This window comes from Scomber scombrus, chromosome 10 (assembly GCF_963691925.1).
Source record: "Scomber scombrus chromosome 10, fScoSco1.1, whole genome shotgun sequence".
NCBI classification, from domain to species: domain Eukaryota; kingdom Metazoa; phylum Chordata; class Actinopteri; order Scombriformes; family Scombridae; genus Scomber; species Scomber scombrus.
Genome location: NC_084979.1, coordinates 23401770 through 23423241, shown reverse-complemented (window position 1 = coordinate 23423241; position 21472 = coordinate 23401770). Strand labels below are relative to the sequence as shown.

The window sequence follows — 21472 nt, the reverse complement described above, 5'->3', positions numbered from 1 at the left end:
GTAGCAACTGCACTCTTCTGTCTTATAATAATAACCACTGAGTTAAAACGTATTAATGATACATTTATTGTGACCTCATCATCTGAACGATGTCATCCCTCTTCATGCATTACCACAGTGTCCATTTAAAATGTGACTATGTGACTTTCACATTCATTGGCATGCACAGACTGGTGAGGACACATTTCTATTTAAGGTCACCTAATTAAAGTCACCACTTTCTTAATTGTCAATATCTTTTTGGCATTTGCTGCCTCCTTACATTCCACCTCACTTCCAGTAAATTTCTATCCTGCTAATCTTCATGAACTCTTTTTTTCTTTGCTCTTTTAATGTCAAGTGGTGCAGCAATAGTCAGGTTATTTTCTGTGTCTCTTGTTTTACCCTATTTTGTTTTTGTGTGTTTTTTATATTGCCAATTTACACCTGTTCCACTTCAGTTTTTTTATGTTTATATGGTGCAAATAAACTAAGCTACGGTAAATTAAACACCCCACATCTGCACCAGACTACTGAAAATGACTTTATTGATCACTGGGGGCATGGTATTTGAAACCCGTACACACCCATGGTCCACCCACACAGATGTTTCCAACTATGTTGTCTAATTAGCTCTGCTCAGAGCTGTGTGGGCATGTACAGACTTGATTAATATTTCTTTCACTGTTCTGTTGCAGTGGAGGGCTGCTGAGCACTCTCTTAGAAACTGCAAAGTGACAAAGCAACAAAATAGAATGTAGTGATGGGACAATATGTTTAGCTTTTTCTGGCTGTTGATAAATGTCTAGTTCATAGTTTCAGTAATAAAACACACTGGAATAACTAGCTGGAGAAATGGGAACATACTGAAGTGTTCTGGGCTTAAATAATGGGTAATGAAACCAGTAATTGCAGAATGGAAGTGTGCAATAATGTTGGTGACACCACACAATTCACAGCACCTAAGAGGTCACTCCACACTAACCCTCTTTTTCTCTCCATATGGACTGTTTACTGCATGCAACTGTCGGTCCTAGAGAAGGGATCCCTCCTCTATTCCTCTACCTGAGGTGTCTTCCTTTTTCTTCCCTGTTAAAAGGGTTTTCGATTCGAGAGTTTTTCGTTATTCAAATGAACTTACGATAGAAGATGGTCTATGCTGTACATATTGTAAAGCCCCCTGAGGCAAATTTGTGACTTGTGATATTGGGCTACACAGAAAAATTGACTTCACAGCTGTTTATGGCAGCATAAATCATGATGGCAGGAAGCACCTGATATATATATATATATATATATATATATATATAGTTGAAAGGTATGGAACCATGTGATTAGTAACACCTGTGTTTCTTAATCAAAATGTCTACTGTGAAAAAATGTCTATTGTGCTGGAATATTTGTAGTGTAACCCTGGTAGGAATATTGTATACTAAGTTCTTTTCAAAAAGGTTTGTCAGTAAAAGTCCTATCTGATAGATGTAAATCAGCTGGATTGAAAAAATCTGACAAGTAGCATTAGTATTATGTAGCTGCTGTAAAATAAATATAGTTACATAAGCCACTGTACCACGGTATCTGCAATCATCAGGTAAAAGATTGTATCAATATTACAACCATTTCCATGTTCTGCATGAATTTTCTGATTTGAATCGCTTGATTAAAAACTCAGCAGTGAAATAATTATGAAACCAGGAATTTGAGGAATCATTTTATTTTAATTTCAATAGCAGCCCAATAAACACAATGTTCCATCGTATCCTTTTTCATAATGCAACTGGTGCATTACTTCCAAGCGGCACAACCACTTCAATTCAAACATCGTATTACATATCTAAACTGTAAAATAAATGCTGCTCATACAGTGTTCATCATAGTGTCTTCACTCTGTAAAGGAGATTAAAAATAGGATTTAGAATCATTTAATATCTTTTTCCCAGCATGTCATTTAAGTTAAATTGCAGATGTGCTTCCTTCTCACCTCTGACACTGAGTACAGTGAAGCATTCAGCCCGTCCCAGGGTGTTCTCTGCAGTGATGGTATACTCTCCCATGTCTTTGGGGCTCACATGAAGGATTAACAAGGAGCAAACTCCACAGATGTTGGAGATGTAATAGTTGGTATCAGTGTTTATACTGATGTGATTTCGATACCATGTGATACGAGGTTTGGGATTTCCTTTCACTGCACAACTCATGTAGCATTCATAGCCTTTCGGTGCAGTGTGAAGCTTTAAAGGTACAAGGAAGGTGGGAGCACATTGCAAATCACAGTCCTTTCTGGTTGGTAAACTCACCACAAACTTTTCTACAAGAGAAGAGATTCAGAGAGATTTATTTTCTGAACAATCTATTAAAACGTTTTTTGACAGGCATTTGTGCATGACTCACAAACACACCTTTCTTTCTCTCCGTTCCCCATGTCGGTGACTCCGACGGTGCAGATATGCCCATGTCATTTTTGGCATAGACTCGGAAATGATATTCTCTCCCATGCATGATATTGCAGGCCGTGAACTTGTTATTGAAGAGTCTGTCAGCCACTGTGGACCATGTGCGTTTAGTAGAGTCCAGTTTGGACACTGTGTAGTGGAGGCGATCATCACGCTTCTCATCAGGAGAAGGTTCCCAGATCACTGTGACTGTGCCAGGCACATTTTCCTCCAATTCTACTAGTCCAGGAGGCTTTGGATCATCTGCAACCACAGGCAGGTTTACTGGCATCAGATCCATTAACAGATTCATTTGAAATTGATTGAGCTGATGTGTCTCTGTTTGAGTTTTACCTGTAACCCTGACTTCTGTACTGAATGTCTCCTGTCCTGCGAGATTTTTCACTAAAATTGAGTAGATGCCTGAATCAGAGCGCTCAGAGGAGGGGATCAGCATCTGTGATGAGCCATCAGAGTTACTGATGGTTACTCGCTTTGTCACTGGCACGTTGTCCTTTAGCCACATAATCACTGGCCGTGGTAAGGCCTGGAAAAAAGAGCATTAGAAATATATTAATATAGTGTCCATTTGGTCTTCACTCTTGTTTAATAATAGAAATACTAATAAAGCTTAAGTATAAATGTTCACCTCAAAGTTTATCGTGATCCTGACTGAATTTCCCGCCCTCACCACTATGAAACTCTTCATCCTGTGGTTTGTGAACTTTGGCCTCACTAATATAAAGAGGAGAAGATTTAGATCAATGATTTACTGTAGTTAGTTTTAACAGCAAAATCATGCAAATCTAAAAAATATGAATGCATAGCTGCAACTAACCAGCAACAAGTTTTTTTTTAAGAAGAGCTGACGTACCAGGAGAAGGCATTGCAATAACATAATTGGCCAATTCCTCAGGAACACTCTCTCCTCCATCATTAGTTGCAATCACTCTCACCCAGTACATGTCCATGGACTTAAGGCCTTTTACCCTGAAAGAAGTCATAATGATGGGGGGGCTATTACAGCGGGACCATTCAATGCAATCCGCTGGACGTATCTCAACAAAATATCCTTTAGCTTCATCCTGTATGCCAAGTTTTTCTTCAGGTTTAGTCCAGGTCAGGACCAAATGGGTGTAAGAAGTTTCTGTTAGCTTCAGGCCTGTAACTTTACCAGGAGGCTCTGGGGAAAACAGGAAGAAAATCACAAAATAGTAACAAATGCAATATCAGGTATTGAATATTTAGATTTATATAGTGTACAATCTATATCATGGAATAGAAAAAAGCATACATTGTAAATAAACATATTTACTAAATCTAATATACACATAATACATCTTTTTTATTTATTTATTTTTACATATTGTTATGTACATTATAGAAAAAGAATAGCAGCACTTACTCTTAGGATCCCGTGCAAAAACAAACTCAGAGGGGTTGCTGTATTCACCAGCTCCTGAGATGTTTATGGCAGTGACTCTGAATTCATATTCCATACCTGCCACAACATCCTTCACGTCATATTTCTTCCCTGGAAGTAGTTTTAGATAGGGAACAAAAAACATCACTATTATGGTGTACAATGATATTAGTCTGAACAGGAGTAAAATAAAAATAAAAAGCATACCTTTTATTAGCTCATCTGAAGCGTTGACAACAGTCCATAGATTACTCCCCTTCTTGCGCTTCTCCAAAATATAGCCCAGGATACGTGAACCTCCTGTTTTATTTGGTGAATCCCAGGAAAGGTTTATGCAGTCATCACAGGCACTGACCACCTTTGGAGGCGCTGGAGGGCCAGGGAAGGCTGGGATATGCAGCAAAAAACAAACAAAAAAAACCCATACTACTGGTAAAGTTTGTAGTCTGCGAGATTTCAATTTTCTTGTATATTTTGTGGCTACACTTACATTTAAAAATTCGGTAATATTCATGTTACAGATATAACAAACATATGCTTTGCCATTGGTGATTGTGATGTGGACAGATGTGCAACATAAACTAGTGTTGACCTAGTTTACACTATATTTTTAAAGAGTAACAGAATAATTAAATAATTAATAAAGCAACTGAATAATTAATTAAGTCATTTGTCAAGCAGCGTGTGAATTTGCAGCATTTCTCTTATATGACTGGGATGACAAAACAAGGAAATTAACAAACAAATGAACAACAATCATTATTTACAGTCCTTAGTCCATCAGTCATTGGTAGATCAAGAGACAGATACGTATTGAATTGCATTACAGTATAAAAAGCAAAGGTGAAAGTTGTTGTTGGATCCATTTAGCCACTTTGCTTTCATGGTCCTTGCTGGGACACTTGAGCAGAATATGAGCCATAAAAGTTTCTGCACAGACAAATACCTTTTCCATTTAGATTCAATAGTGTCATACTATGAGAAAGATATATCTTCATGAGTTTCAAGTCTGTTCATATTTCATTCTGATATTGTTGTTTGCTTGCTGTAGGCCCACAATTAGCATTTGACGCACCTGTCTTTTTAAAAATTTGTATTATTTGAGTTCAACCACCCACCTTGCTGTAACTACGCATGCGCATTGCTGTCCCGTTTTTCAACCAAATTGAGGTCTTGGGAAAACATTACAATCAACAGTGGTCTGTACTCAATTGCAGACGTGTAATTTTCATTATGAGTCAGTGTGACAGTCTTTGAGGAAGCTGGAAATGTCTCAAAACATTCGGTAAGTGTTGTCAAACGACCTGCAGTGAGCTAACTATCATTAATTAGCTGCAACTAATGCGGCCCAGTTAGTAAGTTATCAGTTCCTTATTTCCAAATTATTTTAGTTTGACTCAATTTTCTTAGCATGGGTTTTATGTAAGTATGCCTGTATTTATTTATTTTATTCGTAAAATGTAAGTCACAAAAACATGAATATTAGCATACCATTAAATGTACTGTAGGCCTACCAGAGCAGGTCACAATTAATATATAAACGCAAGATAACAAACAATACAAAGAAAAAAACACATACGACACATGATAGAAAGTTACCAACATATTATATTGTCTGTTTTTTAACCAAGCATAGCCTAACTATTAAAAATAGCATGCAAATGTTTACCAGCAATGTTAGTGTCTGCAAACCATTTGTGCTATTTTACATCTCAGATATAAGCATGTCTGGTTTCATGCTAGTATATTAGTCCATTTCCTACTCTACTAACTACACCTGATAACAACCCAAGCACGTTGGGCTGATATGGACAGCATAGGCAACTCAGTTATCTTGCTAACATTAGCTGTTATGCCAGCCACATGATGACATTAGTGTAGGAAGAAATGTAGTTAACACAGTCATGCTCCCCACTCTATCAGTTGGTGTGAATTATTTGCTTTCAACATCAAATTTTCCAATCTATATGAGGTGGGACCCAATCTTCTGTGAGTAAATCTGTAGACCGGCTGGTGTTGGATGAACAACAGGTTGTGTGACTTTGCCAACAGTGATAGAGGGTTCTGCCATCCAAGCTTAATTACTGTTTTCTAATAGCAACAGCTTGTGGAGAAAAGCTGGATCGGGACTGTGGAGAGGACTTTTTCCAGACTTGTCAGGGATAACTTTCAACTCCGGCCAACTCTTCTATTGAGTCTTGTGGACCGCTGAGACTGATAACCTTGATGGAGAACTACTACAACACGCCACAACACTCCGCCAAGGAAGACTGCAGCATGGACTTCTTTTTCAAGCAGACCTTCAAACAGTAAGTGCAAAGTTTTTTTGTGTTCTGCTTGTGTTGTGTTGGCTGCTGTGCCATGCTGGGTCTCTGCTTGTTATGACCTTTTAAACTTGCGTCTTCTCTGCTGACTTTTCAACAATCACTGTTGTTTTTGGGCCCTGCGTGAGATTTTCTGTCTGACAGATTCATAGATCTAAAATGTATTGACCACTGTGGAAAAATAAGATCATTCATCTTCTATTGATTGTAATTTTATGTCATTTTGCTTGAAGTTTTGACTTGCAAGGTTTTCTAACCAGTACCAAGGACTGTAGCATTATCTTTCTTAGCCATAGGTTATAGTGGCAGGTTCTTTGGACATTAGAGTTTCGTGCAGGTGGATTTTAGACTTATGTGTTATTTAAAAAATCTACAAGAGGCTTTTTACTCATCATGTTTTATCACAGGATATTCTTGCTCTCCTTACAGCCACTGCTTTCCATTACTGCACTTTATTGGTATAGATTAAATAGTAAATCTGTGCTCTGGTTTCTCGCACAGACCACAGACATGCATATTATGTGAAATGAAAAGTCAGACTTTATTACCCGTGTGCTTTATTTTGTCTGCTTACTGTATGTGTGTTGGGCCTGTGATCTACTTGTGATGTGTCTTGGATGTACACTGCTTCTCCGTACATAATAATCATAGATAATGGTTGGACAGCACAGAGTGCCAGCAAGAGATAACACCACAAATAGGCTTTGGAGTACCATTTGTTATTTGATGTGCACTAAAAGCAGGGAGGTGTATTAATAAAAAGTGAAATCTTATTAGGGTATAGTATATCCTCTATTACGTCACTGTCTTCAGTGTTAGTGGGTGGGACAATTATATTAGTATATCTCACCAAGTGTACCAGCTTGCATTTCGTCAGTCTCCATCACTTGACTTACACCCTCCGCAGTCACCGCTCGGATACGATAACAATATTTTCGGCCACGGTCCACATTTGTGTCACGGTAGCTGGGCACATCTGGGATTTCCCCAATTTTCTTCCAGGTGTTTCGTCCCACCTGCTGTCGCTCCAGTATGTAGTTAATCACTGGTGAACCACCATCGTCCTTTGGAGGCCTCCAACTAAATTCAATACATGTAGCTGAGCTCTCTGTTACCTCCGCAGGACCCAGGGGTGAAGTGGGTTTGTCTGAAACACAAAATGTAGTTATTTGAAATTGCTTATGTGTGAGTGAGCTGATACTTGTTACTTGGAGAAGTCGTATTTTTATTTAGAGGTGGTAAATTACAATAAAATAATGTATATTATTTCAACTTATGTATTTTCATACCACATCTTTAACCTGTCACATTATCAAAACCTGTGATTGTACTTGAAGTAAACAATATTTAAAAAAACAATTCCTGTTAGTAATGTGGCAGTTTTGCAGTTGATGGTTTGCATTTGGAAAATAAGTAACTGAATCTGTCCAGGTAGAGATGGGCTCAGGGAAATGTTACGCTCCATTTTCACCTTACAGAGAAAGGAGTGGCCTCATTTGTTCCTTATTGTGGATGAGTAATGAAGCTTTAAAGCACGCTGCTGTTTGCTGTTCTTAAGCTTTTACAAGAGCAAAGTACTTCTTATTACACTGCGTGCAGCACAAATAGCATCCTTTGGCATCTATAAAGATAAGAATTTTTTAAAAGGAGTTGGATGTTTAGTTAATAATTTACCTTTTAAATTGGACATTTTTATTGTTGTGGTAAAATGTGTTTTTAGTTTTTACGGCTGTGGAGGAAAAAAGATCTGTGTGGGTGAGAAATTTCTGTTTTGTGTTTAATTCCCTTGTTATCCTTCATTTACTCACCGAGCACAATCAGCTGTGAAATCGCCTCAATGAAGCCGTGTTCGTTCTTCAGTTTAATCTTGATCTCTCCTGTGTCCTTTCTCTGGCACCTGCTCAGCAGCAAGCGGCTGTGACTTGCAGATTTCTCTATCTTTGTGTTGTTGTCACCTTGGAGCTTTTCTCCCTCTCTGTACCACTGAATCTTTATGGGTTCGTAGCCAACAAAATGCAGTTTAAAGATGGCATTGTGCCCCACTTTAACTGTTACAGGCTTGCTGAAAGTACAGAGGTCTTCAGGTTGAAACCGTGGGGGATCTAAATAAAAAAAGGGATCAGTTCGGGTCATTTTAAACCTTGTATGCTGTCAGCTGGGATCAGATTCAGTGTTAACATTTGCTGACCTGTGTCTATAAATATAATAATATATACTTTTGCTCTATTATTAAACAGCATTATTGTTATTATAACAAATTCTCAAACCTTTGACGTTGATAATTGCTTCTGTTTTACGACTGTCTGCCTCAAAGCGGTATTTCCCAGAGAGCTCTTCTTTGCATGTGATTATGATTAATTTGTGGATCGTGCCATCTTTAGTGATTGTGAAATTGTCATCTGGGGATATCTGAAAGGAAGAGATGCAGGCAGATGAAAATAAATAATTGAGCAACAACAATTGAGTTATTACTCAAGTTAGTAATATTGAATGGTCCCCCCAAAGGGCTTAATGTCCAGCTGTGGTGTCCTACAGTATATATGCCCAGAGTAACTAAACATGTTTGAGGTCCATCACAGATTAAAACATAATGTATGAACAGTGTATAGTGAATAACAGATTCCCTGTAATTGGGCTGATAATATACTTTTGTTTCATTCATCTTTCTTTTGATGATTTTTTGTGCATTTGCCATTTACCATATTGGCCCATAATATGAGGCAACCCTGATTATGAGATAACCCCCTTCAACACCTGTTTTGGAAAAAATGTTTGTTCGAAGACACTTCACAGTACAGTCACACACTCAGACACTTCTGCCAGACTCTTGAAAGCAGTCAATTGTACTTTCTTCGGCAGTTAACATTTCTTAAGACTGTCTGTTCGTCTTTTAGCTCCTTATCATCTGTGACAGCGGTCAATTTGCAGTTTGACAGATTTAGTCCGTGGTCCATTTCTGCAGTAAATATGTCGGGAGATGCTTTGGACGAGGGCTGAACAATTAATTGAAATCGCAAAATATGGACTGCTGCAATTTTCAAATAGCAGGAGGCACAATATCTGTTGAAGGTGAAATGTCAAAATCCCCCTTTTTTACAGATCCCTGCAATAATCATAACATTTAAATATTGTCCAATTAAAATGAGAATAAAAATGATCATTTCCTCCTCTATTGCAAATCATATTTCAATATCAGTCAAAATAATTGCAATTAGATATTTTTTCAGAGTCGTTCAGTCCGACTTTTGTCTCATTTTCACTTGTCGTGATTTTTTTTACGTTAGTCGTACCTACTGCAGAAACTACTGCAGGTTAAACCGGCCAAACGCTTTTTGAACTGACTGACTCTTAAACTCACTATAAACACACTTTAAAACACTCACTAGCCTAGCAACATTAAGGCTACAAACAACCCACAATGCAACACTCTCTGTAGGAGTACAGTATTTCTGATAGTGCACAGTGAAGGGATGGAGAAGAAATGTGAAGAGAAAGAGAGGGAAGACATGCAGTCAAGGTTGCTGACCGACTTTGATCAGAGGATGTTGAGGTTATACGGTGTATGACCTAGCAGCCACCATGACTCTCATCTTGTGCATTATCTTGATGTACACCAACACACAACCCAATAAAAAGAGAAGTTTGACCTTTAAGCCTAACCTTTTTGCCATCTCTGAACCAGGCTCCCTCACAGTCTTCACTGCTGACCTTGCATGTTAACTCGGCGGCCTCACCGATGATAGCGCTGACATCAGACAGTCCACAGATGAACTGAACCCCTGGATCTAACATACACAACAGTGAACAGCCAGGCTGGTTAACTGATTGTTTTCATTTCCAAAAGCAAACCTGTTAGTTGTGTTCACACTGAGGAGGGATAGCTGAAAATGTAATTTTGTTGTTAGAGTTATTACAGGATGACTTATTTTTTTTTCCATTTTACTTTTTTAGATAGATTTCAGTCTCTGTTGGAAGGTTTTTATTCACTTTCCTTCTCCTGTGTAATACAGCTCCCTTTCCTGTGCTATAAATATTTATACCCTCAATGTTTTCTTTTTTATTCAATGTGAGTCAAACAGAAAATTGACTCTCATGCTAGCCAAATGCAGATCTGTCAAGAAATCCTCATTTTGATGACAAAACAATCCATCTTTGCGGGGTAGCTCTGTTTCTGAAGAGGCTCCCTGCTGTGGCTAAATACAACATCAACATTGAACATGGAGCAATGGGTATTAACTAGAAAAATAACACAGTTACCACATCCAGAATAATTGTTTGTGGTGGAGGCAATATGTTTTTGCAACTTGTCACTAAAAGGAATAATGATTTCATTGTTGTAAAGTTAAAATCTGGATATTTTGAATTGACATGACAATGTTCAACAGTCTCTCCAAAATTCTTCCAAATAAACTGTAGGCAGTATACAAATTGCTCAAGTTAAGGTTAATTATTCAACACCAGGCACAACACATGTGTGTAAAGTACCATACAGTAATTGTACTGTATGTTATAGTGAAATAATTGATGATTGATGAACTCAAGAGCCATTCCTTTTCGATACACACTCCTTTTTTGTATTCATAAATATGCAAGTGATATTCTCATTCTGCAGAGCCTGGTTGTCATAAAACAGGCTTGCAACACTAGCAAGATGAGTGGACAAAAGACAATATACTACAATAGATAATGGATCAAAATGTCATATTAAAATATGCTTGGAGCGAATCGGCATGTCTTAACTGAAAAGATTAGTCAGTTAATTGATTGTTTGATTACTATATCATCAGACAATTAATTCCTAAACAGTCCAATTTAGATAAATGAGTCATTAAGTCATGACAACTGTTTGGATACTCACCAATCACTGTATCTTCTATCAGTGGACCTTGTCTTTTATGCTTTGAATGTGTGGCAACGCCAGTTTCATCTTCTGTCTCATTATACTCAGTGTGTTCTTCAGGACATGTGCTTTCACCTTTGAAATCCAAGTTTTTTAATGTTTCAGAGAGCAAAATATTATAATGCCATTGCACACACAGTTTATTCACTAAGCAGTCATCCATACAATACCTTAATATAAGAATATATAATATAAGTCACAAAGATACAATAATATACTATTTGGGGTATCTTACCATTGGTTGCATCCTGTGTCTTCGAATGATTCAAATTTGTGACCTTAGAGTCCTCCACATCTTCATCTTCATCACTTCCTGCTTCATTTTTATCTGTTAGAGCCACATAATTCAGGTAGTAAACACTCAACTGTACATATTTGATATGAACAGTATTGCACTGCAGTTTTATTCAAGTCAAAGCAAGCAGCACTATGTCTTGATGAGTGTCTCATCCAACTTAAGACACAATCATTGTGCTTTATGTGCAGTTTCAGTATTAAAACAAATCACAGCATTTCCATATGTGGAGGAAATGAAACTATAATTTCAACTACACAAATGTAAGTGGTATACAATGTTCCAGGTGGAAACTGCAGCTCTCATAATTTCCTTTGTTTTGGTCTGTAACATTTAGTTATTCCTTTGTACAATAGTATCAAATACAACATGAGCTCTGCAGTCAAGATAGTGATTTATGTTGGAAAAAAGAGATGATCCATCACCATTGTAAATAGCACAGAAATAGAATTATACTAAGCAATAAACCTTTTCTTCTGTCAGTACAGTATATCTGATGCAGGTATGACTAATCTTGAAAGTCAACTATAGTACAGTTTCTCCATGCAGTCAATGTCCCAGTTATTTCTTACCAGATCTGTGTTGTTTATTCTGGACCTTCCTTGTTTGTTTTGAGTTTCTGACAGACGCAGCAGAGTTTTCATTTCCATCTGAATCTGTTGCTTCATTTTGACTTGTGGCAAATGTTTGAATCTGGTTTACCTCTTTATCATCACATCTGCTGCTGGACCCTGCACAGATACAACAGAAAATAAAAATACTCTGCAGCAAATAATTATGGATGTTAAAATATTCAAAAACACACTTAGAAAAGTGGTGTCAATCACAAATAAATGGATCATTAACATAAATATGGATATTAAGAGCTGCAATGTTGCCTTACCTGTTTCTCTATGATCAGTCTCTTGACCATAGGTGATGCGTTTTGATTTATTGGATGATCCAGTGAAGTCCTCATTATCTTCAGAGTGTCCTTCTTCAATAGCATCTGTGGTATGTCACAGATATTTTAATGAAATAGTTCACAAGTGATATTCAGATCAGTATTCATTGATCGTCTAATCGATTAACTGTGGCAGTTTTTGTATAGTGGGGTGTGATGAAACACTAAAAACAGTGTGTTTGCTGTGGGTTGAGACCGTCCGTACTATTATTGAGATATCCTGACCAGGTTTATAAGGCTGCATGGGCTGGTCTGCAACGTATTTTTAATTTAATTATCGATTTAATCTTACTGATTAATTATTTAGACCATACATTTTCAGAAAATACTAAGTGCTCATTACACTTTCCTGAAATACGAGGTGATATCTTCAAATCACTTGTATGGTCAGACCAACAGTCGAAAAACAATATTCAGTTTACAATCACACAAGATTAAGTTAAGAAGCCAGAATAAGGGAGAGGTTGTGTTTGAAAAATGACTTCCAATCATTTCAGCTGTAGACACATTTTGAGATTTTAAAGGTATCACAGCTAAGAATGAAATGAACAACAAATTGTACTGTTTTTATGAAGTTCTTCAGTCAATAGAAATGTAATCCAAACAGATGTTAGATGTTGAATTGGGTGATGAGCAGCTGATCATTTGTACATAGATCTACTTCAGTGCAACCTGAACACAACTTATCTTTTATGATCTTCTTGTTATGAATTCATTGTTATATTAGGCATGGGCGGACTTTACCTGTTACCTTGTCAAAATCCTCTTGACCAGATTTGGTGTGTTTGTTGTTCTTAAGTTCATCTGCTATCAGTTGCTCTCCTGGAGAAGTTACACACCCTGAAGCATCCGATTTCAATACTGTGCCATCTGCTTTAGAGTTGCTCATCTTAACTTTCTCTCTGCCCCCTTGTTCTTCAAAAGAGGCTCTGGCTTTTGCGGCATCAGGCTTGTCCTTTACCGCTCCACTGTTTTTACCCGGTCCAGTGAGTGCTATTATTTCACTATCTCTTCCACAAGCAGTTAATGGCTTTTCTCCGGTCGGTTGTTCTGCTTCGTGTTTTGCTTTCATGGCTGCTAAAATCTTCTCCATCTCCTCTCGGTTTTTTATTTGCTGCTGTTTGGCCACTTTCTCAAGGTCCGTCTCTGCTCCATCAGCTGAGGCAGTTTTACGTGTTTTCTTCTTATCAGCAGATGTGAGGTTACTTTCAACTTAAAGGATATGAAATATGTCATACGTGACTCACATTTATTTATAATCATAACAATATTGATGTTGATGTATTTTACTGTAACGTTTTACCTTCCACCACCAGCCAGGCATTGCAGGATGTAATTCCAGCCACAGCTGAGTAGATGCCTTTGTCTTGCTGCTTGCAGTCCCTGATCAGCAGCTTGTGGATCAGTTTGTGGTCTGACACAGTTATGTTGTATTTTTCTCCATCCTCCAGGACGCTGCCCTTACGCATCCACGTGACTCTGGGCAGTGGGTGAGTCAGGACACATTCAAAGAGGGCATCCTCTCCTACTTCGACATTAATCTCTTGAATTTTGACAACGAAGTCCACATTGGAAACTGTATGAAATCATGCACACACACACACACACACACACACACACACACACACACACACACACACACACACACACACACACACACACACACACACACACACACACACACACACACACACACACACACATACACACACACACACACACACAAGACAATTAAGTAACAGTAAGGGAACATAGCCATCTATTCAGTTTGTTACACACAAACTACTACAATGCAAAGGGAAGTTTTATAGACCCTTTTAGTGTGTGTGTGTTTTCTTCAACCCACCACATGGTATGCGTGTCACCTCTGAACCAGAATAATCTTCACAAACTCATTACGTACTGAAATCAACCATGGTCACCTTTTGCAGTACATAGTATAAGTAACTGATGTCATTAGAGATCGAGGGGCCTATGCAACAACCAAAGCTGGTTTGGTATTTTCTTGCAATTCCTTTGATCTGTCTGTGTGGTATTTGGGTTCCCAGTGCACAAGGAGGACTAGAAGCATAAACATGTTTAAGGTTCATTCAAAAGAGGAAGCGCAAAGACAATTTTTGTGGGAAATTGTCCTTAGAATAGATGTCTCAATGGCTGTCTGCTGCTAATTTTTGATTTTGTCAACAAGAGCAAAATTAACTATTTTGATTAAATACTCTCCAACCTGTAGATGTGTTTAAATTGGTATTAAAACTATTTTAAAGGAAATAGAGCATCCAAAATGTCAACTTATTGCTCTCTATAGAGTAAACTATACTGTCTATTTATTAGCTCATTCTAAGTTGTGAATGAGCTGTGAACCTTTCCATTTAAAGGAACCATCACAATGAGTATCAGAGATTGAACACACTTGATGGACATAAATGGACAATAGGAATGTTTTGCTTATTTATTTTTTTTAAACTTTCAGTCCCACCTACTGCCCCTTTCTTTGAACCTACGTTTAAACTCTTTGAGGAGGAGTTTGACATCTTCACTATCCATCTGATTCAACCCTGTGTCAAGGAGGTTTATCTGTTCAGCATCCAGTTGAGTCAGCCCTGCATCGAGGAGGTTGACCTCTTTAGTATTCAACTTATTCAGCCTTACATCGAGGAAGTTGGCCTTTTCAGCATCCAGCTGACTTAGCCCTGTGCCCTTTTGCATCTGGCCCTTTATAACAGAATCGTTCGTCCTCCCACCGCTCGTTGGGCAGTGTTTGTCTCTTTCATCCTCATCATAGGGAATCACACCATCTTTCTAGAAGTTAACGACAAAAGAAAACTTATATATATATATAAACTGAAAATATAATTAATTTTGTTATAAAACATTTCAAATAATAATAATAATATAGGCACCTTTTAAAGCAATCAACCACACCTTACAAGCACATGTAAAACATTGTTTTGATAAATGCATTAATCATAAAATAAGCAGACTGTTATTAAGTATAATAATATATAATATAATAAATAAATCTAAAGCAGCACACCACAAAATATGTAAAAACTTAATTAATAATTGGAAGTTTATGTGAGAAAATTACAACATTTTGAGTTTTTAAGTCTGCATTAGATACATTGTACAAGACAAATGAACAAATATATTATGAAATGTGTTCAATAAAGAGCCTTGCAGCTAAGTCCTTATTTGCCTCACTGTGCATCTTTTAGCTCAATTTCCAGCTCTAATGAAGCACAGCCTTCTCCTTTTAATATAGCTGTTTTCTGATGGTGACAAGAGATGGAAACAGCTGATAGAGATGGGAATCAGCGATGGGAGTGAGAGAAGTAGAATTAATGGACTGAAATGTGCAGATCATTGTTCATGATTAAATGTCTCAAATGCATTAGTTCATCTAATTGAAGTTATGCAGTTGGATGAGAGTTATTCTCATCATGCAGTATATTTCAGGTTTGGTGAATATTCAGAATTAATATGATTTCTCCTCCTTAATCAGTGCCAGCTGTTTTCATTGAAATGTCAAACTATCACTGGCTAACTTGTTAAGATCTTGACTGGTGATTTAGCAGGAGATAATGTATCTGCTGTGAGATCTGGCTGTGAGATCTGGCTGTTTTCATACCTTGCACTTGTTTTGCGCTCTCTCCTTCTTCCTCTCCTCCAGTCTCTTGAGAATTGAATGTAAGTCTGAAACACCAAACTCATTACAGATGCGCTCATAGTCTTTCCTGTCAGCATTCAGCATGGCGTCCCAGAATCTTGTATTAGTTCCCTCATCTTCGGTATTTGTTTGGTTTTCTTCTTCTGTTTCTACTTTACTAAAGGCATAATGCATAAATCTTACATACAATCATACACTCATTTAGAAATGTCTGATTCGATATTTTAAAATCTTACAACTTAAATATCTTTTCTTACCTTCTCCTCAGCAATTTTCTGAAATCTGATGGATTTGTCAAAGCTGAAAACAAAAGATTAATTTCTGGTTTATATATATTGTATAGCTATATTGGGGTTTTAATTTAGATAAACTTTTGATGTAACTGGTCATTGTTAATGAAATACAGATAAAGAAGTCGAGTGAGAAGGAGTGACGTGTAGATTATAATGCCAGTTACAGACTTTACAACTCCCTGACATGCACATTCAAAACAAATATTCACATTTCAGAAAAGTATTGCATGAATAACTCTTACACTCATTGACAGTTAATGTTGTAGAGCAGACAGCTTTGCCATACTCGTTCGCAGCGTAGCATTTGTATGTATCCGCCTCGATCGCAGACACTTTGCGGATCTAGAAAGACAAATAGACATGGCAAGTTACCACATGTACAGATTGAATTCACACAATAACTAAATTAATAACGTATATTTTAATACATTACTGTCTGTGCTGTTAAAAACTCATAATGAGCAGTAACTGCTGGCAGGATTTTTACTGTATGTGAAATCTTGGACTCACTCACCTCTAATATGTGCTCTCCAGTTGATTCATCATATTTCATCTGAAATTTCTCCTTGTCTGACATATTCCCTTTAGTTCTTCTCCATGATACTTCTGGTACTGGATCCCCTTTCACCATGGCCTTAAAAATGGCAAATTTTCCTAAATGACATGTAGTAATATTGCAGTATTATTTTCACATCTATGAATTTTAGTCTGTGTTCATAATTGTAAAGCTAGTGCTATGAAATTCAACCAACTTTCCTTTGCTTTTAAATAATTTACATCTTACATTTACTGTCATGCATCTTTCAGTAACTATACACTTTAATTAATCCGTTAGTTTTAGTGACCTGTTATGATATAAAGAAACCCACCTTCGTTGACGCTCACTGGGAGAGGTTTACACAGAAAATCTGGGGCGCTTTTTCCTTCTGGCAGATTTGCTACATGCTGTGTGATGATCACTCCAGGAATCTTAGATTTTATCCGGATACCAGCTAAACAAGAAACAAACATCCCCACCAAAAAAAAAAAATCACATATTTTTGAGCATAGTTAAGTGACTTTAAAAGCTCAACTTATTAAAGAAAAACAACAAACAAAAATGATTAGAAAAAACATATTCAGTCCAAATGGAGAGGTCTGACTGTGGTTGAACTAAACATTTCTACCAGCAGATGTCAGGTATGTCAAACGTATTCCCAGTGGTGCCTTGTGTGTCTGTGTGTGTCTGTGTGTGTTGTTCATTAGTCATCTTAAAGGTTACTTTAGCCAATGACAGCTGCGTGTTTGCTGTCAAAAGCACTTAGTTTCACTTTTGAATGATCATCAGGGAGAATACTGTACACTCACCGGTCACTTCATTAGATACGCCTGTGCAATCTAATACAACAGCTCTGCCATCAATTCTACATTTATGAAGCTTATACATTTTCATTTTTTATTGACGTTGTCAAAAAAAAAGATATTTCTACTTTATTTTATATTGAGAAGTGTTCCTAATATTTTAACCACTCCATTAACATACACGAGGGGAGCAAAATATTAAGAACATTTTTCAACATATTGCACTCCAGTAGATTGTGATGTGTGTGTGCAGTAGATTTTCCTGGTTGTGCCATCTGATTGCTCATTAATGTCTGACTTAGACATCAGAGATGAGATAGAACATAAACACCTACCAGTGAGGGTTATTTGGTAAAACCCAAATGCGAGAAAAGAAAACATGCCTTTGTCAAAATGTGACTGCTCATTTTCCAACTGAACATTGTGATTATATGTTGTTTTCTATTTGTTTTTTGTTAACTTAGTAACTTTAAAACTTAAAGGACCAGCTTATAGGATTTTAGTGGCATCTAGCAGTGAGGTTGGATATTGCAAACAACTGAATATCGCTTCCGTCAGCCCCCTCAGCCCTCCCTTTCAAGCTGTAGGAGAACCTACAGTGGTTGCAAAATTTGCAAAAAGTCAGTGTTTGGTTTGTTCTCTCTGGGCTACTATAAAAACATTGCAGTGCAACATGGCGTGGCCTTTGGAAGAGGAGCCGCTCCCTTTGTAGATATAAAGGGCTCATTCTAATGTAATGTAAACACAATAATTCTCATTTTCATGTGATAATAGTGTTATATTCCATTTCTGCCAATAGATTCCCTCAAAGCTTACACACTGCTCTTTTTGTGAAATTCAACGCCCATAGCAGTTAATGTGAAATTTAAATTACTGTATAGTCAGAATTTGATCTTTGCCTTTTATGCATAAAACATGCTGTACAACAGGAGCCAAATCATAATTTAATGTTGCACTCTTTGTTTGATTTTATTATTGGCGGTTAAGGTCAGGCTAAAGCTGGAATTATGCTTCTCTAAAGATGAGTTTAAGCATCTCTGTGAACTTATGAAGAAATGGGTTTTATGGGTAACGTAGGTAGCAGAGGAACAATCATAAACACTTTCTGAATCTCAATGTGTAGTGCAGACCTACGTGTCAAGCAAGCCGATTCAGTTTCTTGTGGGTGGGTCAGAAACAGAGATGAAAACAAACGTAAACATGCAACATATACAATTTAAAAGAAACCTCTCCAAACGACGCCCCGTCTCTTATTACAAAGAAGACACTGATAGTGAAAGTACACTGTAGCTCATGTATAGATGTACACATATTTCAGCACATAGCCCATAAAGTTAAAAGAATAAACAACACACTAATTCACTGAAACATTTCAAACAGCGTGACATTAAATCCACTCTATAATCCTCTGCCTACCTGGTTTACTGCTAAACATTTTCTTATCAGGCTTTGGATGTGCAAAGATAGAGAATCACACAGGAGTCGATGAAGAACAACATTAATCTGGGGATTAATGATTATTATGACGAGGACAGTAATAGGAGAACTGTCACCCCATGAAACATGTAACTGAGGCCGACTGATTTCACAAGGCAACAAATTAATAGTTCAGGTTAACCACATGAAGACAGGGCAGGTAACATGTAGACGCAGCAGTCAATAATACCTAATGTATTATTCAGTATATTCCATTATTCCTAATAATAATGGAATATATATATATATATATATATATTAATAATAATAATGGATGCAGCTCTGTGTTATGTTCTGTGTTATGTTCATACTGTACATTAATGCAAAGAGACAGCGAACATGTTATGTATGTCTACCAGACAATAAAAAATTATTTTACCTGATCTGTTTCCAGACACCTCATTAAAACGTTGAATGTATTGATGAACGAGGGAGAAATCTGTTTGAGAAAAATAAATCACAGCAGATCAGTTACAAGTACAAGACTGAATGCTGTGGCCATAGTACATTTAAGTGGTGTATATAACAATACGTGTGTGGAGAAGAGGCTTTTTGTTACTGGTTGCTTCTGTGAAATTACAGGTTATGTCCTACAAGCATCTTCTTTATATTTGCAGAAAGGCTGATGATTATCCAAGCTAGGCTAAGTAATTCTTCACCTTTACTTTAATGTGTATGATTAGTAGTTAGATAGATATGTACACAGAGAGAGAGAGAAAGAGAGAAGTAAGCGATTGAAAGACCAAAATAGTGGGTGGAAAGGCTTGAAGAGAAGACCCAGTCAGGCTTAATGTGAAAAAGGAAAGCTCATGGAGGCCTGAATAAACTGAAGCACTCAGAGGGTCACAGTAAAGGGCAGTAGGCAGGCAACCTTAATCCAGGGATGTTTTCTTCTCATCCTCAGTTTATCACTGAAGCCTGAGAGAGACGACCTTTAGTCAACTGGCTGCCGAAGTGCCTGTCAGTTGGGGAAACTCCAACTCACATAGTTCTGATAAAAGTTAATGGAGTGCTGCACATGTGGCTGGAGTGAATATTTTTAGGTGTTTCGTGGCCTTTTACAGATGTCATGGGAACTGTCGGACTGCAGGGATGAAGATTTAAGTCGACCAGCTTTCCAAAGAAGGAAATATTTCTTCAGTTTTTTTAAATAGCGTAGTTTCGACTTGATGTTTAAGTATTTTAAAGCTGCACCAGAATGTCAATATACACAACACGGATTACTCCTCTACTGTCAAAATTGTTTGTTGACTGCAGTAATATGTTTTGGCAGGATTAGTGGCGCCTCATTTTCTACCACTTTTGGTGATGAATTTACTTGCACACAGATTACTGTAAATGAGCCAGTGATTCAGTTGGTTTGCTCATGTCAAAGACTGATGTAGACTTTCATTTCAGATAATCACTTCTAAGTAGTGTGTGTCACATTACAAAATGGTGTTATAGATGTTGTGCCGAATTTGTTCAGAATATTCACTTGACTTCACATGACTTTTTACCTATTTTATTAAACAGACAGGATAGTTTTTGCTTTGCTCTACGTGTTTTTCTACAGGAGCTTTTACATTTAAAAAAAATAATGTGACCTCATGGCTTGTATCAAAGATTTACTGTTACAGCAGTTTGTATAATCCTTAACCCCAAAACTGACACCCCTTAGAGGCATTGTAACAAAAAAGTGTGCTAATTTAAAATTATTCATTTTTTAAAATCTAGTCAGTGGCAAACATTTATATCAAAATAGTAATAACTATAATGCATTATTATGTTATTTTCAAAACTTTTCTCGGAGACTGTTTACCTTAATCTGCAGCAGCACAACTTTATATTTGCAATAAATGGATACTGGGCTGATTTTACTGTTGCTTAAATCCGTAAAATGGAACAGAAATTGGCAGAAAAAACAGGAAGGAAGAAGGAAAAGCAGAAGCGTACTTATTCTAGAGGGGCCCGTGTTCTTTGCTCTATTCCACATTTTGGCAAGACTTGAGTGACCTGAGAAGAGAAAATGAACATAAACATTAGTGCCAATGATGAGGCAAACATCATTATGTATATATATTCTTCCTGTGCAGTATTTTCTTTTGCAAAGAAAAATTTAAAATAATAAAGAAAAGGCTATTATTACAAGACAATATATATTTATATTCTACAAAGTAGTAATATGGTGATTTATAGAAGCCACTAACCAATTTTTTTTTTTTTTTCTACAGCTTTCACGCTGCTGAACCTTGCAGTGATAATACCCTGTTTATATTTTACATGTACTTGCATTTGAATAGACAGAATCTGATGTTAAATAGAGTAAATAAAGACGGATATAGACAGAATGTGTGTAAACATCTGACTACCACAAACCCCATGTTAACAACCAATTACATAGGATTTAAAGTATGTTG

At 37.1% G+C, this 21472-nt stretch overlaps 1 protein-coding gene across 1 annotated transcript; it reads right to left on the bottom strand.

Moving 5' to 3' along the window:
• Window positions 1-1861: 1861 nt before the first annotated feature.
• Window positions 1862-21048, bottom strand: LOC133987681 (immunoglobulin-like and fibronectin type III domain-containing protein 1). Its single transcript, XM_062427125.1, has 26 exons — window positions 21009-21048; window positions 19453-19512; window positions 17126-17248; window positions 16771-16910; window positions 16499-16598; window positions 16221-16263; window positions 15932-16120; window positions 14970-15030; window positions 14798-14870; window positions 13600-13872; window positions 13041-13508; window positions 12237-12341; window positions 11294-11386; window positions 11017-11205; window positions 9819-9943; window positions 8426-8567; window positions 7967-8260; window positions 7009-7305; window positions 4042-4221; window positions 3817-3945; window positions 3286-3594; window positions 3061-3146; window positions 2766-2958; window positions 2379-2675; window positions 1961-2287; window positions 1862-1866 (listed from the first exon to the last, which is right to left on the bottom strand). Exons 1-26 carry the CDS (start codon window positions 21046-21048, stop codon window positions 1862-1864), a joined length of 4341 nt encoding a protein of 1446 aa, XP_062283109.1.
• Between the last annotated feature and the right edge of the window lie 424 nt (window positions 21049-21472).